Below are 22,578 nucleotides of genomic sequence, written 5' to 3'. Positions count from 1 at the left end.
GATACTTACTTGATCATCCAGTTGCTGTTCTAGGATACAGCACCTCTACAAATACTGCTTCTAAAAAGGCAATGTTTCCTTTCAAGTTCAAACTGCCACAGAAATATTTCTTCTTCCTCCCCCATAGTATCTAAATTCTTCTTTCCTTTTCCCTTTTTTCCCCAAATGACTCATCTACTGATACCTCAAAGGGCACTAGCTTGGTTTACTCCGATGACATGTCATCATTTTAAATTCAATAGTTGTGGGATAGGCTCTCACCAAAGGACAGAAGAGACTCTCTGCTTATCTTAACATGGAGGTGAACAGGCTTTGTTGAGATTGCAAGCTGACCCCTGGAATGACCAAAAAACCTTGATGCAAACAAAAATACTTTTGGCTGGACAACTCTGCTTTAAAATTTCCATTATTATATGTTGTGGTTTTGCGTGGCGGGGTTCTGGTGGAGGTTGCAGGGGGCTTCTACAAGAAGCAGCTAGAAGCTTTCCCTAGGCCTGACAGAGTAAACACCAGCTAGGCTCAAGGCTGGACCTGCTGATGACCAAGGCTGAGCCAACCAGTTACAATCTTAGTGCCTCTGTGAATCACATTTAAGAGGATTTTGTAAAAATATGTAACTTCTGCAGAAAAGGAAATCAGATAAAACACTTTTCCTAAAATTTCCAATGAAAAATAAAGCAAGCTTACCTCTTTGTCTGCCTTTATGAGGTAGTAAAGTATCAGAAACAAGGGATCCATAGGTGTCACAAACAGCAGGCGCCCATCTAAGTGACAGATACATAAACATAAATTTAGAACAATATATTGACCTTTTGGGGGGGGTTGGATTTTTTTCAGGAGTACGGGTAAGGAGAGGAGAATTATTTTTTTCAGCAAGTATCCCAATATTGTAATAAAATGAACAGGAAAACAGTATTTCTGATTTTGTATTAAAATTACAGAGGAAACTCAATCCTCAGTCCTGTCAAACCAAAGCACTTTGCTGGCTTCATGCACAGTTTTGCCTTTTCCTAGTCTATATTAAAACCAGCAAAATCGAAGCCGCCCTCTATTGGCAGATTTGGGTATTACAGAAACTTGTTTTGGGATACTAGATCTATCCAGCATACTCCACCTTGCAAGGCCACACCGCTGGTAGAAGTAGTGGGCAAGGCAAGACAGGATTTCAAGAACTAGTTAATTTAAGAGCTGCCTCTCATCTGTACAGGAAGAATCTGCATGCAGTCTCCTCATACAACTAAATGAAGCTAAGTAGATCACAAAATATGGCTCATTATGTTGTATTCAGATTTACACACAAAGAAGAACTTGGTCTCCCACTGAAACAGACACCTCTGCCCATCTGGAGCTCATTGCTGGCCAATGGCTTAGTAAAGCTTTTTGTATAATTATAGATACTTGGAAACAATGTAGCATCAAGGAAATTCACTAATGAGACCAAATAATTGATGACAATTTCACATTAATTAACAAAGCAAAAGCAAATAAATGGTGGGGTTTTTTTTTGTTTTAATTCACATGATTAAGACGATTAAAGAAAAGGAAATCTTATCACGATGGCCTGAAAACTAACAACAGATCGTGTGGGAAGAACACGCTTTGGACAAAGCTGATGCCCAATCTAACGTGTGTGTTACTAACACGATGCACTGCGTGAGGCACAGCAAGCACCAGGAGAACTTACAAACATGAAAGCTTGTAAGAAAAAAAAGAAAAAAAACAAAGGCTAGCCATTTTCTCAATGCTTCCATTTAAATGCTTTCCACTGTACCTCCAGAAGAGGCATTTTTATTTGTTCTAAATGGTTCAGGCTCACTGGAGGTGCATAAGGATCTCTGTTCCTCTCTGCAGATAACAAGATCATTTTCTTTAACACCAAGCTTTTTTTGTGTTGTTCTTCCCTTGACCATTTCAGAGATGCAGCAGTCCTAACACTGAGGAACAACTTTTCCCCCTCTATCTTCTAAAGAAAACTGAGGCAATGATTCCTTAAGGCAACTGTTTCCCATGGGCTAAAATACAGGTTGGAACGGGAAGGGGTGAATACAATGTGGACATAATTGGGAGCAGGGAGCAGACCCAGTCTTTTTGGCTCACCCCCAGATGGAGCAAGGGAAAGCTCACAGACATACTGCTTGCATTGCTATATGCACCTGCAGAGGATGTTTAAAAGTTAACACACGCTTTGGGATATTACCATTAAAGAAGGCATATGTCTGGTGGGGTTGCTTTTATTTATTACTATAAATGGTCTTTTTTCTAGTTAAAAAAGGATAAAACAAATATACCTTCACCTTCTGAATTCATACTTATTGCTTGCTCTATGGACACGCCAACAAAGAAACATGACTCCAGTGGCACCCATACAGATAAAAGATTATTGAAGCTGTCACAAGCAGTTACATAAGCTTCCTCCTCATTATCAGAAAGGTAAGCTAAGATCAGAGAACGAATGGGATGGCAAAGATGAGCTCACTTCAGACAAAACACTGAAATGGCACCTTCAGACAGCAGTCATATCCTGAGATCCCAGCACTCACACAGGGGACTACAGAGGTAATTAGAAGAAATCAAGACCATACTGTCCAATGCTTGGAGCAGTAACACACCACTCTGCTTAGTTAACTAAGGCCTTCCAGCCCTTTTTCTCCCCTCCTGTAGGGTAACATGCATTTTACTTACACTGAGGACTTGCAGGTCTGATTGACAAGGCAAGCTAAGTATTTTATGGCACTTCAGTTTAAATACAATTGAATGACTTCCCCCGCTTCTCCCCCCCCTTTCCTCAAAGGCAAATGAACATCTGTCTAACTGAGGCTGCCAAAGGCAGCCTTTTAAAGAGAGACCACAAAGCCCCCAGCCCTGGTTAAATCCAGATGGCAAATGAGTGTGTCAGAAGGTGGGGATGTGACGCAGCATGCCTCAAACAACTAGCAAAAACACCTGTAAATTTACTAGAAGAGAGAGGGAAAGTCTGTGTATGAACATTAGTTACCGTTGGGGGTAGGATACATTGTTTTACTCACCTTGTTGAACTGTCTGACCTATAAACCAGGAATGATACTCCTCATCAAAAACTTTTACTTCAAACAGCTGCTGTGCACCACTATTGAATAAGTAAAGGGTTGCTTCCCCTGTTGAAAAGAAATCTGGTTTGTGTTTGTATGCTTTCACAAAAATCAAAAGAATACCCAATACGTCTGAAGAATGTGCCTTATATACATACAGACACACAAACATACACACATTCTACATAAACTTACTACAAAGAAAGCTTGCACAAAGAAAACTATTATATACAGATGTTCACTTACCAGCTTTATAAACCAAACTGAATTTGAATCAATAAATAAGATGTGCGAATACTTCATCTTACAACACAAAGCCTTTGATCCAAACACAAATCAAAAATCACTCAAGAAATCAGCTTTTGTCTGTAATGAAGGGGGAAGGTGGAAAACAAACAAAACAAAAAATTCCCTCTCCTTCCATCACATTTGTCTCCAAGATATCAGACTCTGGGTTATGGGAACAAAGGTCTCAAACCTTCCAGTGGTAATCTGAAAAAAAACCTTTTGTGCATCAAAATGGATTGCTGATGACTCAATACAAGTAGACAAAGAAGGTGAACAAGGAAGCTAAAAGAAAGTTGCGTCAAAGTGCCCATCAAAATCTTGATAGTTTGCAAAGGAAAAGGAATGCTTTATTTCAGGCCATCCCACAGCAGAGCACAGATCTGCCATTTCACGTTAGTTCTGGGTTACAATGAACAAGCAACAAATGTGTTGCCAACAAGACCAGCATTTTCTGTATCTAAACCAGGAAGTTGCCAGAACTACAGAAGGGGGTCACTGAAATTTGGTCAGCAGAGTCTGGTCCTGCCTTGGTTATCAATCCATCCTCAAGAGACAAGAACAACTATGACATGGCACTTAAAACACGTAAATTAGAAGCTGGACCAACTTGTAAATCATGAGCTGGCTCAAAAAAAAGTCTCACCGTAAGCCCCTGCAAGCTGATGTCAGCGCTGCTCAGTCTGTAGAGATCTCTAGGTGTAGAGGGAGATCAGCTAAAATGGGCAGACACATTTCTTCCCAAAAACTACTGGTATGGCATTTTTCTCTCTTTATCCAAAAAGCTGACCAGATGTTTAACCTCACCTAAGGATACAAATTCAGTTCTCTGATATTTTTACTTTTGGGAAGGGGAGGAGAGATAAGTAGGTATTAAGGGGGAGCAGAGGTTTCAATCATTACCATGTGGCTCTCAACAAGGGTCTACACCACAGTTTGATCACTGCCAGACATCAAGCTACTGAGACAGAAGTGCTCACTGAACAACTTAAGTGTCCTACCAGTGAGAGTGCTAGCCAAATGTGGTGATGAGCTACAAAAACTTGGGAAAGGGACTATTCCTACTGCCTAACTCCAGCTCCATAATTTATTTGGTAATGTTAAAAGGACAGTCACCGCAGGTTCCTAACAGTGTTATTAGATAGAAACCCCAGAGGATGTAGAGAGAACCTAGGCAGCTTTGCTCACTACTTTACCACTTCAGTGAGTCACTTAAGTCTTGTGGTGTGGTTATTTCCCTTATTTTAGTTCAGCACTTTGAAAAACGCTTCTTGTGGTACTTCTGAATTGCAGGCTGAACCTAGTTTATAGTCTTTGTAAGGGATAGAAATTTTATCCTTTTTACCTGTCTATAAAAAAGACCATGCATTCTTTTATTTAATAAAGTGGTTAGCATAAATTCTATAGTGTGCTGAGTCCTTCAGTGCATATTTATACAATACCTGGCATCAACAATTCATCTGTTAGACTCAAATGTAAGGAAAATACATTAATAGGGTGTTCTTGGTCCTTCCATTTTCAGACCCTACACTTATAACAAGCTACATAACTGAAAGTTTATGCAGGTCTATAAATAAGCTCCTGTAAATTCTGAAGGAACACACCCAGGCAATCATTTTACTTCAGGTTTTCCCCAGAAATCTTTCCCAAGATCCCTAATTCTACAAGGTAAACAGATTGCTTCTTCCACAGAGAAAAGCAAATTAATATCTAGACTTTTAAAAACATAACAAATTGGAAAGCCAATATAATACAGCAGGTGGAAAATATCTGTGGTTATATATTCCCACTGTAAATCTGAGCAATCAAAAACAGGCATCATGATGAGTAATTTCACATTCTGTGTCTATTGTTAATTATTTTACTCTTTCAAGAACAAGTAGAAGTTACTATATTGTGACATTGAAATGTACCGTAGGATTTCAGTTACAAACATACAAATGAGCAGTGAATTTCAAAAGAAAAGCATACAACTTAAATCTATAGGAAACAAACAAGCTCATGACAAAAACCAAAACAGCATGAAATGTGTTTTTCAAACAAAATGTTAACTCTAACAAAGGCCTTGCAAGTTTCTGTTGCAGTATCTCATACTCCAATTATTATATTACTCATATGATAATAACAAATCCTTCACAAAAAGAACAATAGGGTGAGAAGAAAGTAACTATGGGATGCTCATTTCATTCTATTACCTACTTCTGCTGGTCTTTCCAATTAATTTTAATTTTTTTTCACCAAACAATAGGAGTTGGAAGGGACCTAGTCCAGAGATCACCTAGTCCAACCATGCTGCTAAAGCAGGATCCCCTAGAACAGGTCACAGAGAAATGCATCCAGGTGGATTTTGAGTATTTCCAGAAGAGACTCCACAACTCCTCTGGGCAGCCTGTTCCAGTGCCTCAAGGCAAAGTTTTTCCTCATAATCAGATGGAACTTCCTGTGTTCCAGTCTGTGCCTGTTGCCCCTTGTCCTGTCACTGGGCACAGCAGAAAAGATTGGCCCCAACCTCATGACACCCACCCTTTAGATATTTAGAAGTATTGATGAGATCCTTTCTCAGTTTTCTCCAGCCTAAAAAGACCCATCTTTCTCAGCCTCTCCTCATAGGAGAGATGCTCTAGTCCCCAAATCACTTTTGTAGATCTCTGCTGGACTCTCTCCAGTAGTTCCCTGTCTTTCTTGAACCAGGGAGACAAGAACTGGACACATAACTTCAGATGTTGCTTCACCAGGGCAGAGAAGTGGGGGAAGAGAACCTCCCTTGACCTGCTGGCCACACTCTTCTTAGTGCACTTGAGGATACCACTGGTGCACATTGCTGGCTCAATTCAAATCGTGTTCAATTGAATTCAAAGTGCCTAATCATCTACTAATGAGAAAAAAGACACCATCAATTGGACCACGGAAAGAAGAAAATTAGATTTAAAAATGAAAAGACTCAAAAAACTTGGTAAGTATAACTAAATCACTTCTTCTAACTCAATATTTATTTTATAGCATAAGATGAATGCTATGAAATCTAAATTTGGATTTTAAAAAAAGCTCAAGCTCAACACCCAACACTGTAAGCTCCCCAAAACTAATGCACTTAAAAACAAAACTTAAATTACACCTCTTCTTTTTTGCTGCCAATATTCCTGATGAATAAACACTTCAACCAATTAAAATTATAAAATAAATCCTAAATGTTTGCACAGCATTAACTATCTGGCATCACCAGCAGTACGTTTGGCACGTAAGACTTATACTATCTTCATTATTTCAGCTTGCAAAATATGAATCTTTTGGTGAAGGGAATCAACCAGAACATTAACAGGCTCATGTCACAATTCCAAAACTTGCCTGTGCTTGGATTGCGCAGTTTTGTAAACAAAGGTTCACTGTCAGATGTCTCAGAGGGGTCAGTGGCACCGTCTGCAAGGGGAGAGGAAAAAGTTAGGAACCTATAAATGGAGAAGTATTTCACATTCTGTCAGGCTTCTCCAAGACATTTAGAATTAATTAGATTGACACTTTTTCAAGACTGCCACTTTCTGCCTAAAAGTTATATGCCTCTGCCCAAATTCATCCTACCTGAGCAAGGCACCTAAATTATGATTCCAGACTTCCTGGCACTCTCTATCTGCCACAGAAGAGATATGCACCTGGGGATGATTTAGGTTTTGAAAACCACTTCCCCCTAGAGAGCCTCAGGCAAGACAGCTCCTAAGTTTGACATCTCAGTTAAATGAGATGAACTGATATGTTGCTCTGATTAGTCACAAAGACAATAAGAACGCTTTGGTAAGTGAGGCCAAGCACAGTGTGGACATCAAAGTTAAGAGTGCAAAAGGTAAAACATTTGTGGGAAGAAACAGTGGTTCTCTAAAGCTTTCAGGAAGTCAGACTACACAGAACTATGGGGCAGGAGTTGTCTGTGTGGTTGTTACTTGCATGAAAAATATGCAGGCTTGTTTATCTGTTATATATAATCTTGAAAAAAAAAGAGTTCATTTAATTCTCCCCTCAGGAATAAAGGTAGCTGGGAGAATAGAGCACCTCTGGCTTAAGCCTCAAACAGCTGTTCTCTTTTCTATGTCTTTAAGCAAAAAAGACAAAACCAGAGCTACAAAAGTGCAATTTCTCTGTGAAATTAAAAAAAAAAAAAAAAAGAAACAGCTCCCACAAGGATGCTGAAAAAACTTCTATAAGGATCCCCAGTTAATTATATTCTATCCAAGTTCTCTTTGTAGAGAAAGTCTATCCTGTATTTATGAAAACAACTTCCCACATTTGAATGAAGACCAACATGACAGCATCATCTTTCTCAGCTTGCACACTGCCAGTTCTGTCCCAGTTTCTTTCACATAGGCATTCATCAGAGCAAAGAAAATTACTAAAGCATTTCACATATATCACCAGTATCCAGACCCCAGAGAATGGACTGACAGGGTTCAAGCTGACATTTTTGTTATGGTGCTGCTGAGGAAAGCGGAGAGGAGCAGGGGAGGTGAGTTGCACAGCTGTTTCATGAAGGAGGTTGTTGGAACAGGAGTGCCATATCATCCTTCCCCTTTCAGCAGCATCCAGGTTTGCAGAGAGGGACATAGCACTGTTCTTTTCTATGGCAAACAGGGAAGTAGGAATCTCAAGTACAACCAAAAATAGCTGTTCTCCACTTTGGCTAAAAGCTTATCCCCTACACATCCAAAAAGGACAGGTAGAATTCTCACAGGCTGTTCACAGGCACCACAGTGGTAAAAAAATCCCGAAGTAACCCTCATCTTTCGCATCTGCTCCTGGTTATTCAGTTGTGTCACTAACAGAAATTGACCAGATAAAAGACATAAGCAGGCTTAAAAAGCAAGTGCATTTTGTGATAAAACGTTGTAGGATAACAGTTCTCCGAGTGGTTCAGAGAACTTACAGTTATTTTCTAACCCTGAATTTTTAACTGAGTCTTCAGGTGGTTTAAAAAAGTGCTTAAAAAAGTTTCATTACAAGTTGAGTTTTTAACGGAAAAAGTCCGTATTTGCTAACCAGACTTGCTTCACATGCTGATACATAAACACACACGGTTGTCAAGCTACATTTGCCCTGGCAAAGTCAAACTTCAAATTTCTAGAGCTGTGTATATTTCAATTCTTGACCACAGTTTAACATTAGTGTATTTTTTGTTACTTTTTAAAACACTACAGTGATTAATGACAGTGAAAGAAACACGCTGCATGTGTTTACTTTGATGTGCTTCATATGAACATGTTAAAATATACACACTAAATGTGAGTTTCAAAATTTAAAACAAAAAGCAAAACAAAACAGAAACAACAAAAAAAAAAACCCCAAAGGAACTCTTAGCACTCTGCTTTCTTCATGCTCAGATTTATGAACACTGGGAATGAGTCCAGCTGAGCCCTAAGATGTATCTTGTATAACGTGAACAATTAGAGTAGACAGTCGTTCCTAATGTAGCTGTTTTTAATGAAGTTCACATCTTTATTTAGTTGGTATGTTCTTCTCCTAACCTTCTAGCCACAAAATGAATTTATCCATCCCTGCTAAGCCTGGGAGACACCTGCACATAGGGAGCACTCAGCATAACAAACACAAGGGACTGAGTCCCATCTCTTCCTCATCAATCCTCTGCCTTCCCAACCCAGTAACTGCCCTTCATCACTAAAGCCTGTCTCATGCTACCCCAGGCTCAACACCCTCTGCTCTGCCCCTTTGTATACACAGCCTGGCCCTGCAGCTGCCTTGGCTCAACCAGTACCTCTTCCCCATGTCAAGAGAAACACAGCTCTGCCCGTTCAGCCCTTTTGGTCCTCCCCAAGCTCTGCTGGGTTCATCACTGCACAGAGGACAGCAGTAATCATGCCCTAATGAACATCTTAATTTGCAGCCTTCACTCACATTATCTCATACTGATGGGATCAGAGCATATGTAACATTCTCCATACAGCTTCCACAGAAGATGGTTTACCAGAAGAGACAGGCACATAGAATCACCACAGGTTGGTTTGGATTGGAAGGGACCTCAAAGACCACCTAGTTCCAACTCTCTGCCACGGGCAGGGACACCCTCCACGAGACCAGGTTGCCCAAAGTTCCATCCAACCTGGCCTTGAACACTTCCAGGGAAGAGGCAGCCACAGCTTCTCTGGGAAACCTGTGCCAGTGTCTCACCACCCTCACAGAGAAGAATTCTAACACCTAGTTTAAATGTAGTCTCCTTCACTTTAAAGCCATTACCCCTTCTCATATCACTACACTCCCTAATAAACAGTCCCCCTCCAGCTTTCCTGTAGGCCCCTTCAGGTACTGGAAGGTTGCAATAAGGTCTCCCTGGAGCCTTTTCCTCTCTGGGCCCAACTCTCTCAGCCAGTCTTCACAGGAGAGTTGCTCCAGCCCTCTGATCATTCTTGTGGTGCTCCTCTGAACTCACTCCTATAGTTCCATGTTTTTCTTGTACTGGGGACCCAAGAACTGGATGCAGCGCTCCAGGTGGGGTATCTCAAGGGCAGAGGGGCAGAATCACCTCCCCTGACCTGCTGGTCATGCTGTTGACCATACCATACTATTTTGGTGTTGACAAACTTGACACAGTCCATGCCACTGACAAAGAACCATTCAGCCAATTTCATATTCACCAAGTGGTCCATCTGACAAATCCATGTCTCTCCCTCCAATTTAGAGACAACGACATCATGCAGGACAATGTCAAATGAACACACACAGAAGAAAGAAGTGGGAAAAGCAAACATCGTTTCTTTCAATTTCAGTTTCCTCAAAATATAGGCCACTCCATTTCCAGGGACATCTAAAATATGTTTTTGTTACAGGTGGGCTCTACTAGATGTCAAGTTGGGAGAATCCCCGATTGGAAAACTGGATGCAATATTAACATGGCCTTAAGGGTGAAAGCAGCCCTATTTATCTGAATTTAAACACTTCATGATTAGGAAAATGCTGAGCAAGAGATTTTTGAATGTAGGTGTCCAAACCTAACTTGTGAGTGTTCTGGCCTTTATACAGGAAAGGTAACTGGATTTCTTTAATGTCATTACATTTATCAGTCCATGTATTTGGCCAAAGATCTCTTATAGTTAAATAAAGACTTCTGAAAAAGCAGTACTGTAGCAATTTTCTATCAAAACTAAGAATTAAACTAGGTTTGGGTGGGGATTTTTTTCACTTTAAGATTCACATCAAGATAACAAATTCATAAAGAAAATAAGTGGACAAAAAGGGATATCACAGGAAGAACTTTTTTTGTTCAGTCCTAAAGGAAAACAACCAATGATTGCCACTACACTTACTACAACAGTTTCCAAAGCTCAGCCAATAGAAACTGGTCCATCTACAAGAATAACAAGAGAGGTAAGACATTTCTGACTGACTGTACTCTCCTACCAACTGTCTTGCATCTGTAAGCTGCAGGTAACATGCAGTCAGTACAGGTCAGCTTATTTACAGAGGTGCCAGTACAGCATGCTATTCTAGGACAACATTCACTACAGGGATACAAAAAACTGACACAAGGGTACAGAGGAGTTCATTTAATCCTGTCCCAAAGAGGCATCTCAATTAGCAAGTCACTGTCTAAACTGCCATACATGACAGACACTTCCAGGAGGCAGCTGAACCCACCTAAAGACTATCCCCTGCACGTATATGCCTCTCTCTCAACTGAGCTTACAGACACCTCCAACAATGCAGAATGAATCCAGATGCAATACCACTACAGCTATACCAGAGGGAGTCCGGAGCTAAGCACAATGCAGGATGGCTAAAAGCTAACAGTGGACTGATAAATATGCCTACTTTGCTTAAGTTACAGTTTACTGCTCATTCGCTAGTGACACACCTTTAGGTCCATTTAAAAGTGTGAGTGATAAAGCCATCAATCGTACTGGAGTCTACCCACACAACCTCAGAATCCTGAAGCTGAGCAAGAGAGACTATAAAAGCTTAAACAAAGCTTTCCATTACAGAAAAGAAGAAAAACCGATCATATTTCATGGAGGTCAGACATGCAACCAGGCATATTCTATAAAATACATAAACAGAACAAAGTGAAAATGAACCAGCTGTCAAATTTCTGGCAATAATTTATTCCACAATGGATAGATACAAGGCACTAATGAATCTGGCCATTAAAAAAGAAGTGTTAGCTGGTACAGCAACACGAATAAATTGGAAAAGGACATAAAACTCCCACTAAGATGTATGAAACTCTTATGGATGATGCAAGGTCTATTCACCTTTTTTCCTCTTAAAAAAATAGCTTATAGAATACTATATATAACAGACTAATATCAAGTTATATGGAATTCCCATGCAAAAAGCTGCCAGCCAAGCAAGCAAAAAGGCTGTAAATATCTGTCAATTGCGTAAGAGGAAAAAACCCTCTGAGAGCACAAATTTCCCTACCACCATCACCCTGCAAAAAAACAGGATTATTTAAAAGTCTGGAAATATAAAGTTAAGATTTCATTTAAAAACAGATATTAAACCATATGTCACCTACACAAGTCTTTTCCATTCCCTTCTTAACTTCTAACCATGCACGAAAGGTGTGTCAGATGAAGACATTATGATGGAGCCCATTAAATGGACATTTTATGGAAGACTTTAAACTATGTAGCCTAAGGGTACAGCTGTTAGATCTAATAATCAGTTTGTTTATGTTCTTTTTAGAATCAGTCAACCCTGAAGTAAATGGCTTTAATTCAGTGCCTGTGTCCTTTATCCTTCAGTATGCCCTGAAAAACACCCAGTGAAAATTAATAAATCCAGTACTTTGTATCACTCAAACTTTTGTCAATTTTTATAAGTTACAAAGCAATTAACTATTAGCGTAATGAATGAGACTGAGAACAGTTTCACAAATGGCTTCAAAAGACCAAAGATCACAGGCCACTGAGAAGCGCAGTCCTGAGCTCGCAGCTCTGCTCCCTCCTTGCTGCACATCTCTGCTGCATTCTTTCTATCAAAACCATCAATCTTGTGGCCACATAGCAAGTCAGCTACGTTCACTGATCCAGCTGAGAAATAAGCAGTCACAAAAAAGAAGTATTAATTTTCACTCAGATCAGTAAGCTATTCTCACCATATGGTTACATGATCACTGGAACAAAGGGACAGAACTCATGTTCAGAAGCAGAGGACATAGCATATAACCTGCTCGATATGTGACACTGGGGTCTTTGGCCAGTTCAAGCTCATTAGAAAACCAGATCATACGTGACTTTACAGAGGTGGGAAAGCAAGAAATGAGCCACAGGACTACACTGTTGCTTCCTTAGCTCACAATACTCTCAGGGGAGTACTAAATGGCATACAGCTTAATTTACCTCTGCAAGCACCCTCTTTTTCAGGTGCTCACATAGAGAGGTAGGGCTTCCAACTTGCGCACACTTGACTTTTGGACATATCTTATTAGTTGTTACTCAGTTATGTTAACTTGATGTTACCTCACCACCTTACCCTCTCCTTGACCATTCACAGTACTGGATTCCCTGAGGGGACTTTTGCCATGCCTGTTGTAAAAGACAGAATGGTTACCAGTTTGGTAATCACAGCATTTATTATTTGATGCCCTAAGGAAATAACATTTAATGTCATATAATGTACATCCCTTAAAGTCTTTCTGGCTCCCATTTCACCAGAAAATTCTACAATAAAACACAATAATTATAAAAGGCAAAACTTCACATGGAAATGCTAATAGATCGTTTCAGCGGTCTTTTGCTCCAGTACATAGCTATGCAATACAGCTAATACTAAGACTTCTGCCTGAGAACATCTTTTTGCTCTCACTCACGTTGGCACAGTTCACTTCTTCAGCCCAAAAAAAACACGCTCATGTACTCACTGGCAGCAATGCCTAGTACTAATTCACCCGTTACTGAAATCTAGATACTAGGCAGATCATGCAGGGGTTCAAGCTGAATGAAAGAGAGGTCAATCTCAAGAAGTTCAAGAACAGGTTATCACTTGAAAGGATAAAAACTTCATACTTCCCTTCTCAATATTTATAGGGTCAGCACTGGTGCAGCTGTACTACTGGCTGAATCAGCCCTACTCCCATGTGCAGAGAGGCCTAAGTTGGCATAAGTTGGTCTCTTCCAAGCCAGATGGCAGAAAGCAGAAGTAGGAGATGGTGTTACACATTAAAACATCTCTTTTCAGTTATTTTATTTGCTGTGCTTCCTTCTGGCTCCTTAGGTTGCCAGTTATATCTGTTTTATACGCAGCTGAGCTCAGTATGCCTTTTAAGAAATGACATACAAGAAACGGTACAAATTACCTGAAGGCAAAAGGCTTTATTCAGGAGATGCAAATGCCAGTTTAGGAGGAGGGTAAGTAAAATATGCCTACAGAGTGCTAAATTCTAAAATCAGTGTATTCACATTCACCTTATTAAAAAGGTATATAAATATGTGCATATATTTTATATATTACTAATGTTTAAAGACAGATGCTAAAAAACACACGTATTTGTTTATTGCAAATATTATTTCCAAGTTCTTTATCTAAATTATTCAGAAGTATTGTTTGAGTATCCTGCTCAATTTTGACATTCACTACAACTTCTGAATCAAGCTTCCTAACAGCCTAGCAACGTAGTCTATTTAGTAGATAAATTGAACTGCTTTTTAAATGCTAAACAGAACCGTGTATCAAAGTTTTAAGTGCAAGGTGCGAGAATGGAAAAAAACCCACAAAACAAACCCAAACCTGCCCACTTCAGACTTTAAAGCAAACTACTTTCACACATTAAGTATGCCATAATGTCTTTTGCTAAGACATCTTTCAATATGACCCCCAATTTTCAAGTCAAATTCTTCCTCTGGTGTTGCATGGATACAAAAGTTCCCTGGTCTCATTTGAAAGAGCAAAGGATTAATTTAATATGGGCTGATGCCCTACGGTTTGGCATCACAGTCCATTTATTTCTGACTCCATCTGAATTTTGGCATATATGAGATTTGTTCAAACAACTTGCCAAGCCTAATGTGAAACTGCTCCTTTTATTTTTAAATAAGTAATTCCTAAAAATAATACGATTGTTAAATTTCCCTCCCCCTTACAATCCTTCCAGTGCTATTCATATGGCAGTTCCCATAAAAAATAATAAAAGAATGCTAATCAATTTACTGTTTAAGAAAACAGCAGATTGAAAAAAAAAAAGCACAGTCAACTAAACTTGTCTAGTTCAGAAAAATAAAGGTTGAAAATAATTTTCTGCTTGCAGCTAACCTTTACTTTGTTTCCTAATAGATGCAAACACAGAACAAATTAAATACAGCAGTCTAAACTTTAGGTGTAGTGTGGCTTAAAAAACTGCCTTAAATTCCTGACCTCTTTGCTAAAACCTGTGAAGGATATAAATAGTTTCAGTTCTGACATAACACCTATCCCTGAGAAAGTGTACTGAAAAGACACTGCCCTTCACACCCATCCTGTTAAACAGCTAGTGTGATTTTGGTTGCTATTGGTAAGACCAGCTAGAAGCCATTACATAAGAATGTTTATTTGTTATACAGAGCCCAGATCAGATTTATGTCATAAGACTTTATCACAGTATTTGAGGGTTTTCCAGAGCTCTGTCCTTAGAACCCTACAATTAGGTGGGGTGTCAGTATTATTTCTCTGTCTAGACAGTAATTTGTAGTTCTTATGATTTTCAGAGAAAACATTAAAATTGACAGTTCCATGGGGCTAACTCATAAAGCAAAGAGAAATTTCCTATAAGCACAGAAAAAAACCCAAACCTTATCTCATTGGTTCAGGTAGGGGGATTTAAAAAAACATACAGAAAACAGAACCTCCTCTGCTGAAGCACATCACCAGCAACTTTCTAGCTGTGAGATGGCCAGGTTTTAATCCTCAGGAGCTACTTTTTTCCCTTGTACCTATTTGGTGGCTAGACCAATAGAACAGGAAGTCTATATAGGAAGCTCTACATTCTAAGGTGTAAAGGGGGGCTCAGACACATGGGTAATATAACATCCCTGGTTATCCAAATACTATGAGAAAAGCACAATATGGAAAGTCAGCCACCCACCAATGAAGTCGACATGAGTCCTTTAGGACTTATTAGCACTTTGGTGTCTCTGTGCCATGATTCCTCCAGAACTCCAGATTCAGGAGGTCTTCTTAACCATTGCCATCAACTACCCTGCAAAGAGCAAGTTCAGATCCGGATTTCCAGCCAAGCTAATAAAATCCTCCTGGAACGTGGAGCACAGCACAGAAACACCCAAGTTGGTCTGCACAGAGCCAGCTTGGGTCCATCAGGACTTGTTTGTTCAGACACTGTCTGAAAGCAGCTGTGCTGCAAAACTGGTCCTGGAAATAGCAGAGATGTGTTAACATGGCACAGCACTTGAACTAATAAACTGTTAGTGCTGAGCTGAGTCTGCTCTAGGCCAAATCTGGTGCCTGTGCATCCACAGCATAGTTAAAGCATGCCCAGCTCCACCCCCTACCCACATACCCAAATTTTCTGTCCTCATCACCTCCCTCCATATGACCAATCCCTTCATCTACCTTCTTCCTATTTGATCACTTTTTTCTCTCCTGACTATTCACATCTATTTCTCAACTGTCCTCTAAATGTAGACTGCACAGTGTACACTAGTGGCTTCCAGCCTTTCAGGAGCAATTAACATGGTTAGCACCCTGTCCTCATGGCTAACACCTCATTCTATGTTCTCCTCCAGATCAACACTTCCTAAATCCTCTCTCCCGACTTCTGGCTTGCCCCTTTGTCCTGTCCTTGGTCTTTCAATCCCCAACATAGGAACAATTTCGCTTATAAAAACAACAAAAAGATTATTATATTGGTATATCAAATAATCCTGTCTTCCTGGAAAAAACTAAATACCACCATCACAAGAGGTCTCACTGGAACAAGAATGGGCTACCATTTCTAAAGGTAACATTTGCTGCCACACACAGAAGTTGCTTACTAGCCAGTCCACATATGACTGTCTGAGGCTCACCTTTCCCCTTCCTAATAAGACTTCCCTTCTTCCCTTGAGTGACTCTCCCACGCCAAATAGCTTAAGCATCTTGGTGTGCCAAGGGGCTGGTGAGAGCAAAGACTGTCACCAGTCTGCTGCCAAGAACAGTGAATGAGGAAAGACCATCATGGGACAGACTGATTCAAATGAAGCACAGGGTGACTGGACTGGTGACTGAACATCAACCATGCCTCTCAGCTCAGACAGCTCTGCTCCCTGCCTTCCCAGACTTCGCTCACTTCTACAATCCATGAAAAATACCTGTTGACCTATGTGGTTTATAACTCTGTCCTGTGATGTGCAGGCACAGATCACAGTGACCATGCCACAGTCACCAAGGATCAAGGTTTTTTCATACCCTAAATATAATGATAAAGTTGAACGCTTGCAAAAGAAAGCGACAGTCTGGCCCTCCAGAACAGTTCAAGAGGGCCAGGGTAGGACACATCATTGGCAAAACAACTACTCCAACTTCATCATTCCTCTAGCCATAATCATGCCTTCAACAAAGAACATGGGCAGTTCTACCTGACAGAGGAGATTCCTTGTTTCTGAGCTGTTTCCAGAACACTGAAATCTATATAAAAATTCAGAAATCATAAAGGAAATTTATGGCCTTGGTTGTCAATGGTGCTCTGAACTGCACAGAAGCAATTTAATATCTATTTAATAAAACATAGTATATGTGTGTACTGAAACAAGGAAATTAACAGCAACTTTGTAACCTTCAATACTGAAGAAGACAAGCATACTCTGCTCACTTTCTCCAGTTAAAAAATCTGCCTGCTTTTTAGCTGTTCTGTTCCAGATATCAACCTGATGTTGTCAGTTGCTTAAGTCCAAATAAGACAAAAATCTTACTTGTTTCTTAGATGGGCTTTTTAGACAGTTAAGTGTTTCTACTTGTCACATAAGCAGCAAAATCAGTCAGAGACTTGTGCAAAATGAGACACAGAACAATGTAATAACTAAAGAATCAGAGCAACACATGCATCAGTGTTCAAAATCCAGCTCTATCTTCACCTTGTTCTGGAAAGCTACTGTTGAACCTCTAACAATCTGAATGATTTAAAAATAATGATGCTTAAGAAAGCAAGTTTGAGTTCTCATTGTTTTCATTCTATACTTCTGACAGATCTCATTCCTTTTCAGACTGAGATATCTAGCCTCTTTGCAGAACCAGTTATCATCTCCATCCATACAGGGCCTTTTAAGATGTCACAATCAAAGCAAGATAAATGGCATATATCCAAGTGGAGATGCTATTAGGTTGTGTGGGATAGTATACATTATTAAGTGTACAAGCTGTTCTAGGAAGCAGACTACCCAGGTGAGTAGTTCAAGCTAACTTAAACACGTAAAATCACGACCTCAGAAAGTACCCTTAATGCAATAAGTTTTAGAGCTTCTTGCATAGCATTAGAACACACCTTGTTCCTTCCTCCAGCTACATACAGAATAAAGGGCACAGATACAAAAAAATAAATAAGCCTAGAAGCTCTTAGTAGACTTACTGAAAAAATGGTGTTAAATTCACCTCCAGAAACAGATCCAGTCATTTTTATGCATGTATGTAGCATAATGCCAGGCAGCTATTATGAAGATGTGAATTGCCACATGAATACAATGTAACGTAGTCAAAGAAAAAGCAAGTTTTGTTGCAAATCCAACTACATCCACCTTCATTCCTAAAGGTAACCAGGTCTTCCTACTACAAATTCTGCTAAATCGCCAATGAAGAACTTCTGAGATCCATTCCAAAAACAGTTAGGAATTCAAAACTTTGATAAGTGATATACATTAACTTTAAAATTATTCTCCTTTCTGAAAAAAGAAAAAAAGGTTAAAATCAAACTACAATAATTACATTTATTTAATTTCAGCAGTCCTATTCATATGACTGGTAAACCTCATCAGCCATGGAGTTATTCCGTGATTATCAGCCATAGACTTTTTTTAAAAATCACTATGTACTTTGAGGTTCTACTAAGGCTTAATAAACTTTCTTACAGGTCTGGAGCACTATATAAATTTTGTCAGAGCTGTGCTGGCATAATTGGTAATACAAACTGTCTGGCTTCACGAAAGTTACAAGTTCTGGCTCCAATCCTGCAAACACTTACTGAAGAATTTAACTAACTGCACAAAACTGACTACTCATGCATAAGTTAAGCATATTTGTAAATATTTGCACAGTATGGACATCTGTTGGCATAGCCAGTCATCTGATACAAGATTCAGCTTTAAATCCTAGCCTGGAGAGAGTCAATATTAAAAAAAGTTTAAAAACCCTCCTCACTTATAAATTCCTTTCTTAGGCATCAAGCATGTCAGATACCAAATGGTTGAAGTGAAAAGTTAAAACCAGAGGAAGAGAGGCATCAGTGAAGTCCTAACAATTGGTTGTTTCTTATTTTGCTAGCTAGAGAGGTTACATGGCTTAAGGATGCATGCCTCAAGGCTGAGCTCCTTACTTGTTTTCAACCTTTGCTGAACTAAGCTAGCTCTTCCTACACCTTCACTTCAGTGGTGTCATTTATAGTATTTGTCACGTCATCAGAGTCATTTTTGCAAGACTCATAAAATTATCCCAAGAGCTCTTCTTTATCAGCTTTGGTTGAAATTGACAATCAAAAGTTTTGAGGTGGGGGAAGAAATAGGCACAGTACAAAACAGACCCACAGACAACTGTGGAAGTTTCATTTCCTTAAAAAAGTAAACTAAATAAAGCACTTATGAAACATCTCCTCCTTCATTGTGACTTGGGAGTTTAAGCACATCCTGTTTCACTCATATCCTCCAATACAAAAACCTTTTGTGATCTGCGATTTTAAACGGTGATACTAGGCACTCATAAATGTAAAGTGGGAAAGGTATCATCCCATTTATTCAGTGGTGAGAGAAACTAATCCAAACCCGGTGTTTAAGTCCTTGCGAATATTGTCTTCAGCCTATAGAGGGGTAGAGCTGTGGACATCTCACTCTGCCTGAGGACTTATGATTTCCAAGGAATTTCTTTTAGAGACGAGGCGTGGGGCACTAAACCGTTTCCTTAAAAAAACCCGCCAAACAAACACAGAAAGGGGCTAAGAGGACAGAAGCAAGGTGGGCTGCCAGCAGCAGGCTACACCAGGGACCTCGGTGACAAGACTGTTCCTCTCCCCAGGGTTCAAAACAGTGTCTGCAAAGCAGGGGCGAGCTGACCTTTGGAAAAACCCCAACGACACACAAAACCAAAACGCAGAGATGCAGAGGGGGGAACATGGGTCCCTGGAGAGAAAGAAGGGAGGGTATTTTGCAGGGCCTCGTGTAAAAGGCTGTGTCTCAAAACGTCCTTACCACTCCGGGGCTGGGGCTGGCTGCACACCGCAGCCCAGAGACCTGCCCCATTCCTCAGAGAAAAGCACCCATCGCCTGTGCGAGCGACGGCCCGGCCCGGTCCGGCCCCGCCGCGGTACGGGCAAGCAGCGCCTGGGCCGGTCAGCAGGGCGCGGTGGAGAACGAGAGATCGGCGCTGCGGCAGAGCCTGTCCCACCTCAGAGCCCCGCTGCGTTACCTGGTGCAATCAGCACCCACTGGCGAGGGTGCGCGCCCGCAGGACGCTGCTTCGCGCCGTGCATGCTCCGTACGCCCCGAGCTCCCGCCGCCGCTCCCGCCGCCGCAGCAACATGGCGGCCGGGGCGGGACCGCAGGGGGTGGGGGGGGAGAGGCGGGAAGAAGCACCACGCGCCGCTGCTCGCCCGGCGGCCGCGCGCCCCGCAGTCCCGCGCGAGGCGGCAGGACGGCGCCACCCTGCGGGCGAGAAAGGGGGGCGGGCGCCAGCAGAGCACTGAGATGGCTGGGGCTACAGCGCCGCTTCACCTCTCCTCCCCCTCCCAAGGGGAGAGATGGTACAAGCCATTGCGGGCGGGACGAAGAGCGGCACAATCTCTTCCTTCCTCTCCCCTCGCCCTGAGCGGGCTGTAGGCTGTTGGGCAGGGGGCGGGAGGCAGGAGGCAGGCAGGCAGGCATGCCAGCGGGCATGCCAGCGGGCAGGCAGGCAGGCAGGCAGGCAGGCGGGCGGGCGGGCATGCCAGCGGGCAGCGACGTGTAGCTCCTCGGAGCTCCTCTCCCTGCTCTCGGCCCAGGAGCCGAACGGCAGTAGGGCTGCTTTTCCATACACGTTTTGCCCCTCATGCTCTGAGTGCTGACAGGCAAAAGCTTCTTTTTAACCCCGTTCCCTTGCAGGCGGGGAGGTGGCAGTTTCGCAGGGGTCTGTGGCAGGCATTCGGGCTGCTGCAGCCGAGCGGTGCCTGTTCGCTGCTCCATCGCTGCCAGCCCCTGTCGAAAGCTTTGTCCTGAGGGGAGTACCGCTTCTTTTAGGCGTGATGAGTTTGGACGTGAAGGCAGAAATGCCATGGAGGTGATTAACGGATTTAAACATCTGACATGAGGCAAAGGCTGAAAGTTGGGGCTGTGTAGCCCCGGGAAGGAAAGGCTTCAGTGGGGGGCAGATTTTAATCCATGGGCGATTATCTCATGGGGAGAGGCAAGAAGATGGAGCCAGGCTTTTCTCAGTGGTGCGGATTGAGTGGTTGAACACTGGACCAGGTTGCCCTGAATGACTGCAGAGTCTCCATCTGTGGAGATGCAAAAACCTGACTGAACGCTGCCCTGAGCGCCCGTTGTAGCTGGCCCAGCCCTGAGCAGGGAACTGGACTAGACCCTGCCAGCCCCTGATGTTCTGTGAAACTTTGGTCCTCCAAGGCTGGGGCATGAGCAGCCATTCTTCCCAGTGTATAATATGATTACGTTAAGTAGGTCCTCCACTACAGATCACACCGAGGAGTCATAGTCACAAAATAAGATCCAGACTTTTGCATATTTTCTTTCATATGCATGCACATACATGCATTAACTTTGCTTTGCCAACACAGGAATGGGTTGATGGCCACTGGCCCAGAGATTTAGGAGGCAAAAGTTATCCAAAGTATTACAGTATTCATATCAATTTTAAATATTGGAGATTTAACGCATCAAATATTAAAAACATTAACATCTATGTCCCAAAACAGAGCAGAACTAACCAAGGCCAACATATGCAAAACAGCTGAGTTGATGTAAGGCTGAAAAAAAATAATTTCCTGAAGTTTGAGCATATACATTCATAACGCTGAGATTACGTTAATCTAAATTTGTTTTATTTTAATTTTCCTGATTTTTCCCCCCCTGCTTGAAGTAGGGCAAGATCTAAGTGCCGAAGACCGCACCACACCATGTGTTTTGAAGAAGTCCCCACTGAAATCTCTTGCTTTCAAAGCGTCTGCGATTTGCCATGGCATATGCCTGGGTTGCAACATTCACCAATGGGTCTTGCAAAACCCTCCTCAGTACTTGTGTGAGCAAAGAGAAGAGTCTCCCGACTGCTCTGCTGTCATCTGGAGAAGAACACTGGAAGAGGAGAACAGAGCTGGTTTCTGTGTTTGAAACCTTCGAAGGAAAGCCTTCCATATGGCGAAAAGGTTCTTCATAAATAACAACATCAGTTTGGCCTCTAGTCCTGAAAACGATGACGAGTTGCAGGCTATTGTGCACTGGTGAGCTTAACAAAGCTCTGGAAAAGCTGGGAATCCACCCCTGCAAGCCTCCAGCTGCAGCAAGTGTCAGGGTCAAGCTTACAGAATTACAGAATCACAAGGTTGGAAAAGACCTTTAAGATCATCAAGTCAAAACGTTCCTGTCCTATGCTAAACCATATCCCTAAGTACCTCATCTGTCCTTTTTTTTAAACACATCCAGGGAAGGTGACTCAACCACCTCCCTTGACAGCCTGTTCCAGGCCCTGACAACTCTGTCAGTAAAAAATTAGAGGCACAACCTGCTGTTGTTCAGATGCCCTATTTCCTCCCTGACCATGGTGTGTGATGGGAATGTTGCAACAGACATTGCTGTACATCCATAAAATGAACTTATTAAGCTCACATTTTTCAAAGCACGAATCCATCCTTATTCAGGCCAGCTAGATTTCAGAGGTGCTGACCACTCCTAACACCAGTGAAACTGCACGGGTCGTTGCAGCTGTTAATTTATTTTGATCTATGAGCATCTCACAATGTGCATCTCTGGATATATTGGAGATATGCATATTGGCCCTGGGATCTGTAAGGTCTTTTTCCCCGGGAACTTTCATGTAGAAATGCTTTTCTCAGATGCTTCAAAGTACCCCAAAC

At 41.6% G+C, this 22,578-nt stretch overlaps 1 protein-coding gene across 1 annotated transcript in view; it reads right to left on the bottom strand.

The window, feature by feature from the left end:
• The window catches only part of RNASEH2B (ribonuclease H2 subunit B), a 39,713-nt gene extending 19,710 nt beyond the window's left edge, over positions 1-20,003 (bottom strand). Inside the window, exons 1-4 of the mRNA XM_084279735.1 lie at positions 19,926-20,003; positions 6,699-6,770; positions 3,027-3,134; positions 688-764 (exon numbers count right to left, since the gene is read on the bottom strand). Of these exons, the coding sequence (XP_084135861.1) occupies positions 688-764; positions 3,027-3,134; positions 6,699-6,770; positions 19,926-19,989 (321 nt within the window). The 5' untranslated portion in view covers positions 19,990-20,003. The remainder of the gene's footprint in view (positions 1-687; positions 765-3,026; positions 3,135-6,698; positions 6,771-19,925) is intronic.
• Between the last annotated feature and the right edge of the window lie 2,575 nt (positions 20,004-22,578).

Source organism: Gallinula chloropus, assembly GCF_964237585.1.
Source record: "Gallinula chloropus genome assembly, chromosome: 1".
Lineage (NCBI taxonomy): Eukaryota > Metazoa > Chordata > Aves > Gruiformes > Rallidae > Gallinula > Gallinula chloropus.
Note: the sequence above shows the minus strand (reverse complement) of the source record. Positions and strands in the feature narration are given on the sequence as shown.